The sequence below is a fragment of the Elephantulus edwardii genome, unplaced genomic scaffold, assembly GCF_000299155.1.
Source record: "Elephantulus edwardii isolate Elephantulus edwardi_28Jun2011 unplaced genomic scaffold, EleEdw1.0 scaffold00083, whole genome shotgun sequence".
NCBI lineage: Eukaryota > Metazoa > Chordata > Mammalia > Macroscelidea > Macroscelididae > Elephantulus > Elephantulus edwardii.
In genome coordinates this window covers 10,335,119-10,348,724 of record NW_006399833.1, presented here as the reverse complement: position 1 = coordinate 10,348,724, position 13,606 = coordinate 10,335,119, and the positions used below count along the sequence as shown (strand labels likewise).

Below are 13,606 nucleotides of genomic sequence, written 5' to 3'. Positions count from 1 at the left end.
GGATTGACAAATTGTGGTACATTTGCACAATGGAATACTATGCAGCATGCAGGAGCAATGATTTAAACAAAATACTGCATAAGTAGGGAGAGGCTGGAAAGCATCATGCTGAGTGAACTAACACAGTCTTATAATGACAAAAACTTAATAAGACCATTATTGTAAAAATAGAAGGATTATTAGAGGGGATCTCAAGCAGGGTTAAGAGTGGGAATGGAGGGCCGAGGATGGGTAGGAGTTGCACGGTTTGGTGAGTGGAGGTGGGGGAGGAAATGGGAAGCATCTGGGCAAAAAGATAGGGTAATGATGGGCAAGGTCCAATGGTGATTCATTTTATAAAACATAGTGCATGAGAATAATTGTATGAAATACAATGTGAATGGAAAAAAATGAAGAGATTGTCCACACTTTTACACGTGGAACAGCGAGTGAACTCTGAAGAACCCCCTATTCCTCAAAGAAATGAAGGTGTCATCAGGGGGAAAAGAAAAGTCATGGAGATGGGGAATCCGATTTCCCTTGATGAGTGAGTAAAAAAATAAGACAAACATTTCCCCTTTTGTCACCCATTTCCCTTTTCTATGTAGATGTTGTTTCATTTTTGTGTGCCATCGAGTCACCACAGACTCACAGCTGATCCTCCAGTGCATTTTCAGAGGCAGTAAAGATTGCTTAATCTTTTCCCACAGAGCAGCTGGTGGATTTGAACCATGTGCCTTTGAGATTGCAATGCAGCTTCTTACTACTAGACCACCAGAGCTCACTAGATAGGCTGATAAATTTTTCAGTACCTATCTTCTCCTTTCCGTTTAAAGCCTAAAGTGTGCCTAGTCCATGTCATGGTATTTTCAATTGCTTCATATGTATCAGAAAGTCGGGCAATGACTAAAGAAAACTGAAGAATTGATGCATTTGAATTGTGGTGTTAAAGATTATTGACTATCCCATGGATGGCCAAAAGAATCAACATCTCTTTCTTGGAGGAAATGCAACCAGAGTGCTTCTTAGAGGCAAATATGATGAAACTTTATCTTTCATGCTTTTAGTATGTTTTTAGAAGGGGCCAGTCCTTGGGGAAAAGATTGCATACTGAGAAAGGTGGTTGTTCTGTATCACCGAATCAGAACCCACTCATAGCTGGTAACACCTCATTTGCAGAGATAGTAAATCACATGGGAGAAAGTTGCCTATCTTACTCCTGAGAAGAAGCATCTGGTGGATTCGACTCATATGCTTGGGTAGGCAGCACAGGTCCTTACCACTAAACTCCCACTGCAGAACCAGAGCTCTCTAAGAAAGGCATAGGGTCTAAGGAAGATCCTCAAGGAAATGGATTGATACAGTGACTGCATCAATGGACTAGAGCATACTGGAGATTAAAAGGATGGTGCAAGATAGGGCAAGGCTCAGATCTGCTGCTTATAAGGTTGCTTTGAGTCATATTCTAGTTGATGGCCCCTAACAACAACAGCAACAACAACTACTAAAACACCACCGTCTCCTATACGGTACTGAACACTGTGCTGGATGATTTACATATATCACTTTACTTAATTTTTGCACCAACTGCAAAATCTATTATCATTCTCATTTTATGGATAAGAAATAAGCTCAGGAGGCTTGAAAGACGTTTGTGAAAGGTCACAGAGTTTGCAGGCTATGGAGCCAGGACCCACCCAGATCTGCCTGACTACATGAACCAAATTCTTTCCACATTAGCACACCACTCTGTCTTCCTTTCATGTATTTCCTTCTTTCCCCCTCACAGTCTAAAGTGGTGAATGGGTGGTGATATTATAAGAATTGTAAGCAAAACAAAGACTAATGCAAAGACTAATCTTATTTTACAGTCCTCCAGCAGTTCTGGTCTGGATACTAAAACCCCCAAATACCTGCCATCAAATCGATTCTGACCCTTTGTTGTTGCTGTTGTGTACCATAGAGTTGGAACCAACCCTTAGCTGACCCTCTGGCGGGTTTTCAGAGGCAGTTAGTTGCATGAGGCAAGTGCTCATCCTTCTCCCACAGAGCAGCTACTGACCTTGAACTGTGTGCCTCCAGGATTGCATCATAGCTTCTTGCCACTAGGCCACCAGGCCTCCCTGTAGGTTAGAATGACCCTATAGGATAGAATAAACTGCCCTCATCAGGTTTTCAAAGCTCTAATATTTACAGAAGCCAAATGCCACCTTTTTCTCTCACAGAGCAGCTGGAAGGCTTGAACTGCCAACCTTATTGTTAGCAGTTCAGTGTTTTAACCACAGTGCCACCAGGACTCATTTGTTTGGCCTGGTTACTAGATTCCAAAGAAATGCAAGATGCATGCAGGCTAATTTTATATCTTTTGTTCTTTAATATCCCCAGAGTCTCGGCAAATACATTTTCTAAGTCTGAAATAAGGGGATATAACCAGCAATACCATGCTTCCTTGAACAGATTAGGACAGCATGTTTGAAATCAAAACTGTAAAAGTACCTAGAGCACCTAGCAGAGAGCTAGATCCAGAATGAGGATGACCAAATATGAAATTGTTGACTGATTCATTGGAGGCTGATCACACAAAAAGAATAACCAGTAAACAATGCAAATAAATGCTTATTAGTGGAATTCAGTAAGATGGACTTTCTGACTGATCTTAATGTAAGCTTCCTAAACTGGGTGGTTTGTTAATCTCCAGATACTTATTTAGACACAAAACTGTGGATTCTAAGATAGAAGCCATTTAATTAGGAGTTCTAATCCCAGGCTAGAACATGTCCAGGCAGATTAAAATGTGTTTCTTGTTTTCTAACAATTAGCGGCCTAGCTCAAGAGTGAGCAGTTATAACTGGGGACCCGAGGAAGGTCATAAAGGCAGTAAAGCAACTAGTTGCTTTGCACAGTCACTTATTTAATCCTCAAATCCTGCAGGTTGTAAATTACTCATTAGAAGGCAAGAAGCAAAATAGCCACAATTCATTTAGTGCCTCCAAATGCCAAAGCTTTGGAAGAGGCAAGTCATGGAAACAAGAGGCCTGGTGTATTCTTTCACTGCCTTTTCTTAATGGGCAAAAGTGGTTAAGCAATAAGGAAAACCCATGTAATTACCCTGATGCGCTGGCCCATAGGGTGGGCTTGATTAAGTCCATGAATGACTGAACCACAAGGGAGGGGAAAATGCCCCTACGTTTCCACTCAGATCTGTAGGCAGCTGATCAGGGTGTACATGTCACTTTCAGATTGAGACCAGGGCAATAGCAGATGGCATTGAGCAGGGCTTTCCCTCCTAACCAGAGTCTCCTAGGCAGCACAAGGAGTAGGATGAGAGAGGCTATGTAGCAGAGAGGAATTAGACTGCATGAGGAGGAGGCTGAAACTCATTCCATACATACAGACGGCAGCTCCCTACTGAAAAATACGACACTGTGAAACCAATGAGGTAATTCATTTGCAAGCTTCTGTACACGTGCAGAAAGTTGCATCCATTTGACTTGCATTTTTACCAGCTTAACCTGAAAATGTCTAACCATTTACTCAGGATAATGGTTTCTATCCACCAAGGGGAAAATTCCTGTTTAGTAAAGACATTAACAATAAGTAAGCTGTTTTTTGGGGGGACTGGGTCTGTGAATGGGTTTCTGAGAGAAGATTTTGGGTTTCCTTCCTTTTTTATTTTCAGCAACGTGACGCCTTTTAGAAATATGGTCACACAGCTTCAGACCTTCCCTAGGGTACATACAACAAAACAGGTGGCTCGCTTCCACACTGGAACAAGCATTTGATTTCTATCCCTGTGCCTTCTGCCCATTCTGATTACTGGATTATTTCTGTAAAGGAGCTAGGGGGGTTAGGCCACAAAACGGAGCTTCTCTCTTTGCAGTGGTAACTGGATCACATGAAAAATCAAACCTCTGTTTTCTACAGTAATGAAATGGCCTACCCAGCCTTTCCATTTCATTCCTGCTTCACGGTCTAATTAAATTTGTGATCTCACCATGCCCCCACCACTGTGTTTATTATTATCTCTTGGTTCCATTCAACACACAGCAAGTTGTTGCTGCTTTAACAAATCATTTGATAATAAAACAATATATAACTTTTTAAAAAAAACAACAGCATAGCTATGGAAATGCATTTCTTTACTTTGGAAAAAATTATTCTAAAGTGTTTCCTAGGAAGATCATTGCACCATGGCATGTGACAAACACACTCCTCCATTCTTTCCACGTCTTGTTTTAAAAAGGAGAACACTTTTCTTTTAAGTCAGTTTGCTAATCTAAAGAATTTCCAAGAACCCTGTAATTAGAGATACTGATAACTAAAAGCAATTTTGAAACACTGCAATATCCTAAGACAAGGTAAAAATTGCACATTGTAATTCTGAAAAGTATGCATTTGGGCTTCTATGTCATTTGTCCCAGGAAAGAACTCATCTTAATCACACTTTTCTTGTTTCTAAGTCACACTTTAAAAAAAAATTGTCATCTGAATGAAGGCTTACTTTTGATGGAGGTAAGGAATGACCATTTAGCCTTTTGTTTTTCTAAGGGTTGTTGTTGTTATGTGCCATCGAGTCCGAAGCTACTCATAGCTGACCCTCTAGTAGGTTTTCAGAGGCTGCAAATCACGGATTGTCCATGTTTCTCCTGTCAAGTGGCTGGTGGATTTGAACTGTGTGCCTTTGGGTTGGCAGTACAACTCCTTACTACCAAGTTATCAGAGCTCCGTTTCTATAAGTAGGATGCCAGAATTCTTTTTTTTTAACTTACCCTGAGTGGATTTTCATTAAGGTAAGGGGGTTCGCCTTCTACCATTTCAATTGCCATAATCCCTAGAGACCAGATATCCACTTTTGGGCCATAAGCTTTTCGAGTTACCACTTCAGGTGCCATCCAATAGGGGGTCCCCACCATAGTGCTTCGTTTACTTTGCTCTGGGGTGATCTGGGCACAGAACCCAAAATCAGCTGCAGAGAAGAGAAGTCTGTTAAAATGGGCTTACATAATGTTTATCTTTTACCACAGGTCATTTTTACATACTGACTGTCCTTTCCTTTGTTAGATACTGAGCTTCTACAACTGTCTACCTCACGATCTTTTGATACTTACGCTGTCAGCTGTCTCCTGTTTTAAAAGGGTCTGAAATGACTGGTTGGTGCACCATCATTCTTCTGGAAGTTACTGTTCCCTCAGTTTTATGAAGTCTTTCTATTTTCTAACTAGACACTTATTACTGAGTCAAGGGAAGTCACTAGAAATTCTGAAATATTAAATTAAAAAAACTCTAGTTACATCCCTAAGGAACACAGTGTTAGAAAATTCTTTACTTAAACAGGGCTATAATTGCTTTCAAATCAATCACTTTCAACAGTCATTATCATCTCAAAAAGTAAAAGTAAAATAGCAGGAATTCCCTGCTTTCTCTCAAACACTATCTGAATGAAAATACCTACTCAGTTTAACAGAGCCATCCATTCCCAGGAGAATATTGTCACTCTTTATATCTCTGTGGATCACTTGGTTTGAGTGTAAAAAGTCCAAAGCCTGGAGGCACTGTTGAATCAGAAAGAAAAGAAATGAATTAAAATATTAAGTTTAATTTCTAGAGAGATCTCATTCAAGAGCTGAATTTGATCATGAAATTGATTACTAAATGTTTGAACACCAGTTTCAAGAGTTGTTGTTAAAAAAAAAAGAGCTGTTGTTGTTATTGTTAGGTGTCATTGTGCTGGCCCCGACTCACAATTACCACGTGTACAATATACAATAGAAGGAGACACTGCCTAAGCCAAATCCTGCACCAGTCCCAAAATATCTGTTGTACTTAAGACCACTGTTGTATGGAAAGCTATGCAGCACTAAGGAGAAAAGATTTTATAAAATACAAATAACATGGGAGAGCCTAGGGAGCATTATGCTGAGTGCACTAAGTCAGTCTCTTAAGGACAAATACAGCATCAAATCATTATCATAAAAATAGAAGGCTAACTAGTTATACGTGTGTGAATATTCAAAAGGGGAAGAGAAGGGAAACAAGGGGGAGGGAAAGAGAGAGTGGTGGGGACCACTAGAATGGCTGAGTTTAGTGGGTAGATGGGAGGCAGTGAAGGAATGGGAAACTTTCAATGGGAACATGAAGAGACAGGGTGATATTAGGCATAGCTCAGTGGTGATTGGTTGTATGAAATACAGTGTACATGAAAGATTGTATGAAACATAATCTGAATGAAGGACTGTATCAAACACAGTGTATATGAATAAAATTATTAAAAGACCCACTGCTGTAGTCATTAAGTCACTCAATCTTGTTGAGGGTCATGTTACCCATTAAATCAGTGTTACTATTTAGTATTATACATAAATGATGGCTCTGAAGGGTTCGATGAAGACTTGGATATGAAAGGTGATGACATGATAAATGATCACTACTCTTTAGTACAGCTTAACTAACCAATTAATAAGATCATACTTTGACAGTTATCTAGAGGCTCAGCAAAAGAACGGAGGACCTTTAACGAGGTAGATTCTGTTGTGTTTAGGATTGAGCTGATCTGATGGCACCTAAGAAGCTGCACTGCAAAAATCCCAAAGGCTCATGGTTCAAATCTATCAACTGCTCTGTGGGAGAATGATGGACCATCTCCTCTCGTGCCTCTTAAAACCCATCGGAGGGTTGGTTATGGGCCATTTTTGACTCAAGAGCACATAATAACAATATCTGGAGAATAAGGATTCAGCTTAGGCTTATAAAGATTTAGTAAGTTTCTGCTTATATGATATAAGTTTAATCAGAAGGTCTGATGTGAAAACAACTGTCCTGAACTTTCTGATAGACTTGGGACACTCCAGATACTTTTTTTTTTAAATGGATCTGTGTTCAAATACTAGAAAACAGAAATTAATGGAACAGTGTAGTCTGTTCTCCTGAAGAGGAAAAAAAGTTTGATTTATTGCAAGAAATTAAAACCTGTGTCTGATGGCTCTGTCTGCATATTCAGGGAGGGAAAATTGAAAAGAGAGGGGCAAGGAAGGAGGGAACATGAGAGAATAATTTAATGTAAAGGTCAAGCAAAAGTTAACAGAAATTATTTCTCTCCTCTTTTCAAGTTTCAGTAGGTCTTAGTTTATTTGCCTTATCTTTATAGAAAATTTCACAACAACCAATGTGTAGACAGTAATGTCCAAGATGCAATTCGACTAAGAAGCACATTGGTTTGGTTGGAGTTTTTTTAAAATATTGAGTGGAATAAATAATTGCTTAATAGCTTAATTGAGTTTGGGTATCACATTGTTATTAGAAAAAGGACATACTCTCAGATCCACTGCACAGGTATTCTGATTTAAATGTGAAAGCAACTACTACCTGGAGTAAGGAAGCTCTTGCATGAATTGTCTTCTAGGAACACTGGAAGTATAATGTGATCTTTCTATCATTGCATGTATAGGACAAAATATCTAGCATATGAAAATTCTCCCAGCTCAGAAAGAAGCCTTGTGCCAATACTGTTAGCCTAGACTTAAACTAAGGAGGGATCTGACATGGAACCTCATGAATGGCATAAAAGTACTCAAAAAGATCCACAGTGAAGCAATTAAACCAATCAGGTGGGGAGGGGGAAGGAGCGCAGGACAGTGCTATTAAGATTGAAGATAGAATTCAGAAGTTAGAATTTTGGATAGGCAATATGTGCACTATTACTTTGAGCTTACAAACATCCTTAATAACCAGAGATAGAGAATCGCTAATTGTGTTCTTTGACGTAGAAACGCTCCATTTTCTTACCTCTCTGCAGACAGCTGCTATCTGCCCTTCATCCATACAGGTCTCTGTGACCACATCAGTCAAAGAGCCACCAGCCAAGTATTCCATGACAACCCATAGTTCATCACCTACTAAATAGCTATAACAAGAAAAGAAAAAAAGGCTTTACTTTGGCCTAAGAAAGTGAGGGATTTCTTATACCTCCATTAAGAACGAGATTTGCAGTTAAGTCTCTGTATTTGGTTGTATTAAATAACAAGAAAATATCTTAATGGTCACCGAAAATGGTGGTTATAATGAGATACTATCTTACTGGTAGAAAAGAATATGCAAAGGAAAAAAAAACCTCAAAGCATTGTCAGATTAAATGGCTCACTAGAGGATGGAAAACACCCAGAGGGGTTTTTCCTTTTTAAAAAATTTTAATTGTGATTTTAACGAAAGTTTGAAGAAAAGTTAGATTTTCACTCATTGACTGTTGCACATTTTCCTTCCTCTCCCCTATTTTCCCTCCACCAGTTAACTTTTAAAAAATATTCATTCATTGTTGCACAATTTCCTCCCTACCCCGCACCCTCAATCTTCTTTGCAATGTACCTGTTATTCTGCACTGTTGTTATACATATAATGCCTAGTCATATATAACTTTAAACAGGTCTTTATTTCATCTGTTCCAATACAACATTATCTATCCACTCTTATCCTAGTCTCCTTCCAACCGCCCATGTCAGACCTGCTTTATAACAGTGGTGCTACGCAGTATTTGTCCTTTTGTGAGTGAGATATTTCATTCAGCATAATGTCTTCACCCATGTTGTGGAATGTTTTATGAGTTCATTATTTTTCTGCTAAGGCATAGTATTCCATTGTGTGAATATACCATAGATTTTCTAGCCATTCATTTGTTGATGGGCACTTGGGTTGCTTCCATCTCTTTGCTATTGTGAATAACTCAACAATAAACATGGATGTGCATACATTTATTTAGATGGCAGTTCTGGTTTCTTTAGGGTGTAGTCTCAGTAGTGCAATTGCTTGGTCAAATGGTATTTTCCTTCCCCTACTTTTTTGAGAAAACACCAAACTCCTTCCATAATGGTTGTACCATTTTACATTCCCATCAGCAGTGGATAAGGGTTCTAGTCTTTCATAACCTTGCTAGCATCTGTTGCTTGCTACTCTGTTGAAATTTGCTATCATTAGAGGTGTTTTTTTCTAAGAGGCCTATGAGGATTACTATTACTCATACCGTGGTACAAACCCATGTCAATGAACAGAAGCAGGGAACAGCCCATTTCGATATCTCAAGCCATAATTTTCACTTCTTGGCTTGAACCAGCCCGAGGTGTCCAGATTTATAGACATTTAATCAAGTCAGTATTATTTTTTAGTCTACGGAATTGATTTAAAAAGTTTTCATGGATTTGGTGAATCATAATTACAGCATATTCGTGTGCTGAGGTCTTCATCCTGATAGTGCTATAGTCATCATCTTTGAGTAATTATGAAATAATCAGATCTGGGGACACAGATACGTCACAATAGTATCAGGACTCTCTGGCCTCTCCTAGCCAGAGGGAGAAATTATAATGGGTTGAATAATATCAAGCATTCAACCCTGCTCTAAGGCCCACATTCATGTGGTGGAAGACTTTCTTTCTAATCCAGTGAGTCTCAAATTGCAGTGTCCATAAGAGTCACATGAAAAAGGTTGTCAAAAATTAAAATTACAAGTGTTCGCTTTGGCAGCACATCTACTAAAACTGGAACAACAGAGAGAAGATTAGCATGGCCTCTGCGCAAGGATTATATGTAAATTCATGAAGTGTTCTATATTTTTACTGGCAGCTACAGAGAAGGCCAAGGACCTAGCCAACAAGTAAGCCACCAAGAAACAGCAGCAGCATCAACAATTTGTGTAGCCATCATCTGCCCTGCACGGCCTTTCTACCACCACCACCACTGCACAGCAGACAATCCAGCTCCACCCCCCTGACCCCAGTATGTTGTTGTTGTTGTTGTCAAGTGCCGTCAAGTCGTAGACCACTCATAGTAACCCTATGGAACAAAAGACCTGAACATTTGTATAACTTTGGTTGTTTCTCCATGTTCATAGAGTTTCCAGAGACAAGCCATTTTGGAAATGGATGGCACTCCTGCTTCCAAGCTTGTTTTTATTGGGAAGCTCCACCAAACACTGTCCACCATGGGTAACCATTATCACATTTGGCACATTGGTGTCACAGTGTTTAGCATCACAGCAACCACGAGTTACCTCTATACAGCAATGCCAAACCCAGTATGCTTTCTTATTAAAAATCAATATCCAGCCCTAAAAAACCAAACCAAACCAACAAAACAATTAAAATTACAAGTCCCCTCTTTTCTGGTGCTTCAGAAGGTTTTAAAAATTTGCATTGTTTACAAGTGCCTCGGGTAACTATTCTATGTCGTGGTCTTGAAGTGAAACTTTATAAAACTCTGAGGTGAATTACAAAATAGGATCTTTCTCCCTCTTTCCTTTTTCTCTCTTTCTATCATGGTTCTACCTGGCCTAATCCACACAAAGCAAGGCCATATGTATTTGAAGACTTTGTCTTACATCCTCTGAATCTCTCCAAGGTACAAAGCACAGTGGAGCTAAACAAATACTTCATAAAATAAAATTAAGAAGGACATTAACCACAAGTGAAGAGGTAATGCTGTCTTTAAACGCCTAGTTATAACCTACTGTTCAGACCACTGATAAAAGAGACATTAATTAGGTGGTCTAGGAAAAAGGGTTGAGATTAGAGTCTCAGTTCTCTCGACCTCACTGTCAGTTAATCAAGAAGCACCCATTAAAACAAGGCCACTGTAGTCCAGATTCTACACTTGAGCTCCCAAAGACTGTACTGGCACCATCACTGTCGGCTCTTGCCTATACGCAAGATCAGCACAGAATCAGCATCTTGAAAAGGAAACCACCCAGACTGCTCATGTTTAAAATGCTCATAAAATGTGTTCCTTCAAGTGTTTATATTTGAGCAAAGATAAGTGGGTGCAAATTTAGCAACAGATCCGATACTCAAACTACGTTGTAGCATTTTGAGAAATATTTGTATAATGGCTGTTAAGGGATAAATCCCAAATCAAGCAATTTGCCAAGAAAATGACATACTATGTAAACACACACACACACACACACACACACACACACACACACACACACACACAAATACATAATGAGAAAATACTTACCTATCTAAATAATTAACAATATTGGGGTTCTTATTTTCCCTCATGACTAGAATTTCATTAATAATTAATTCCTTCTTAGGCTGTTGTTGAAGGTTCATCTGCTTTATGGCCACCTGAATGATGATTGAAATACAAGAGTGACTTGTAATTACTAGAAGATAGACAGTATCTATATTTTTAGGGACACAGTGAGAAGCACACACACTCTTTATCTATAAAATTCTTTCTCTGGGCCACAAACCCATACTCCTGTTATCCCTGGTCAATTAATCATTAATAAACCATCCACCTCATAATCTTTACATCAGTGAAGTAAACGCCCATGTCGCCTGGCTTAGGGTGAGGTCTCTTGACTACAATTTTTTTTTTCGGAGTGGATGCCATCAAGGAGGAAATCTGATATATATGAACAAAGGATAATAAAGCACAGGATTGAATGTCAGCACTTACCTCCTGTCCTGTTGCAATGTCTAGTGCTGTATAAACAGTACCTGATGCCCTGTGAAAGTGAAAATGATCACATTAACGAGCAATCAAGATGTTGCCAGTGTGTGTCATTTGAAACAAAAGGCAATGATTTTCAGGAGAGGAAAATTAGTACACTCAAGATTAAAGGATAAAGTAAAAAACAGGAACTTTATTATAAAGTCGCTGAACTTGAACGAACCACGGTGCATCCCCTGAGGGGGGAGGGGCGTTAGGATCCACATCAGACTTTCTGGCACCAGTCTATATGCCATGACATCAATGAACTGAGCAAGATAGCCTTGCTTCCTGGGGAAATTTGTGGAATATTGCACAAAAATCACTGTAAGCATCTAATTAAAGCAAGACTTAGTTTCAGATATAAAACATCTTTTGCTTCAGTAACTTTTATGACATGGTAACTTTTAGCAGAGGAACACACTGGTCTCTCATGCTTTTTTTTTTCTGAAGAATATCTTGATCTAACAAAGTAAGCACTCTCCAGAGAGAAATTCTTTAATTCCTTGGTTTTCTGTCCCCAAGCCCCTCCAGCATTTCATAATCTCAAAATCACTAGAGTTTTAACCCTAGAATTGCAGTATCCTGGCTTTTAGGGCATGCGGTAGTAGAGAGTTGCAAAAATCTCCCCTCTATCAAGGTTCAAAGATCCTAAATCTCCAAAGCAAGAGTTATTAACTAAAAAATGAACAACTCTCCTCACTTCCTCTCCTTTCACCTCATTTGCTTAGTAGAGACCTCTGTATCACTCCTATCTACCCACCTCTGCTTTCTTGTCTTGAAAAGATTGCATTCTCCTCATTGCTATTCCAAATATATTAGGCTATTGAGATTCCCTGCTATGGCCAAACAGCTACTGGTGTACCCACCTTTCAGTCCTTGTTAGACTTCTTAAATGTTAAAATGGAAAAATGTTGCAGCATAAAATTTAGTGCCATTCTAGCTCCATTTTAGGAGTCCTAATACTTCCTTTGAAGTCTTTCCATAGTCTAACAATTTACTATTCAGTCGGTATAATGTGAATCTTTTATTCTCTGACTCAGTCAATAAACCACTCTCAATGCCCACTATTAGATTAAGAAAAGTAATTCCTGTCATCATCTATTAAAACCTCCCCCAGTTGAAATCCTACCAGTTACCACTTGTATAACCCTAGGTAAATAATTTCATTTAAAATTGTAGCTCAGCTTCCCTTTCACAAACAAGAACAATAAGAAAATCTCCTTCATATTGTTATTGTCAGGATTAAAGGAAGTAATGCCTAGAGTCACTACAGATTACTCCAGCAGAGTCAGAATCAACCAAGAGCTGGACCCTCTGCCAGGTTTTCAGAGACACTTGATCGCCCACAAGGAGATCATTCATCTTTCTCCTGTGGAGCAACTGGTAGATTGGATCACATGCCTTTTAGATTGCAGCACAGCTCCTTACCATTAGTCCACCAGAGTTGCCTATAATAATGGTAGTATTTATTATTACTTGGTTGATGACTCTCCAATATGTTTATTAATTATGGCCTCAAATGACAATTTGTGTATCACTAAGAATCTCTTTAAGTATATGGGAACTTTCAACATATTTTGATGTTTTAAAATGGCAAAGGGGTGAGGATGGCCAGGGGGTTAATCATAGTTTCACACAATTTGATGGGTCGAGGAAGGGTGGTGGATAAAGGAAATGGGAAACATCTGGTGTAAAAAATAATATATACAAACTTTGGAAGTAAACCAGTAAAATAAAACTCTTCTTTAAGAAAAAGAAAGCAGTAAACATAAAAAAAGTCATAATAGAAAATTGGTAAGAAAAATTTATTAAAATATCACAAACATTTCCTTTTAATTAGGATTACACAAATCTGTGATCACTTTAGATGCTGACCAAAACATTTAAGCAACAGTCGTATGTATTTCTTCTTTTCACTTAATAAAGAATGAGGTAATAAATTGTTATTTAATGAATACATTTTGATGGGTGTAATTGGTCATCATTTCCTACAACCTGGATTTCACAAAGTAAAACAAAAGAGTATTTGGGAACCACTCTCCACTCTCCTTGTATGTAGAAACCAGTTTCATCGAAAGGCGATAAACAATAATCAGATTATCAGACCCTGAGTATTATAATTAATGTTATGAAATATGTG

General features: G+C 38.7%; 1 protein-coding gene across 4 annotated transcripts in view; it reads right to left on the bottom strand.

The window, feature by feature from the left end:
• Positions 1 to 13,606, bottom strand: part of PAK3 (p21 protein (Cdc42/Rac)-activated kinase 3) — a 111,835-nt gene that overhangs the window by 22,094 nt on the left and 76,135 nt on the right. For all 4 annotated transcript variants that reach the window (XM_006889925.1, XM_006889922.1, XM_006889923.1 and 1 more), the window contains 5 exons: positions 11,431 to 11,479; positions 10,981 to 11,093; positions 7,762 to 7,879; positions 5,432 to 5,531; positions 4,749 to 4,945 (listed from right to left, as the gene is read on the bottom strand). In XM_006889925.1, coding sequence (XP_006889987.1) covers positions 4,749 to 4,945; positions 5,432 to 5,531; positions 7,762 to 7,879; positions 10,981 to 11,093; positions 11,431 to 11,479 — 577 coding nt within the window. The remainder of the gene's footprint in view (positions 1 to 4,748; positions 4,946 to 5,431; positions 5,532 to 7,761; positions 7,880 to 10,980; positions 11,094 to 11,430; positions 11,480 to 13,606) is intronic.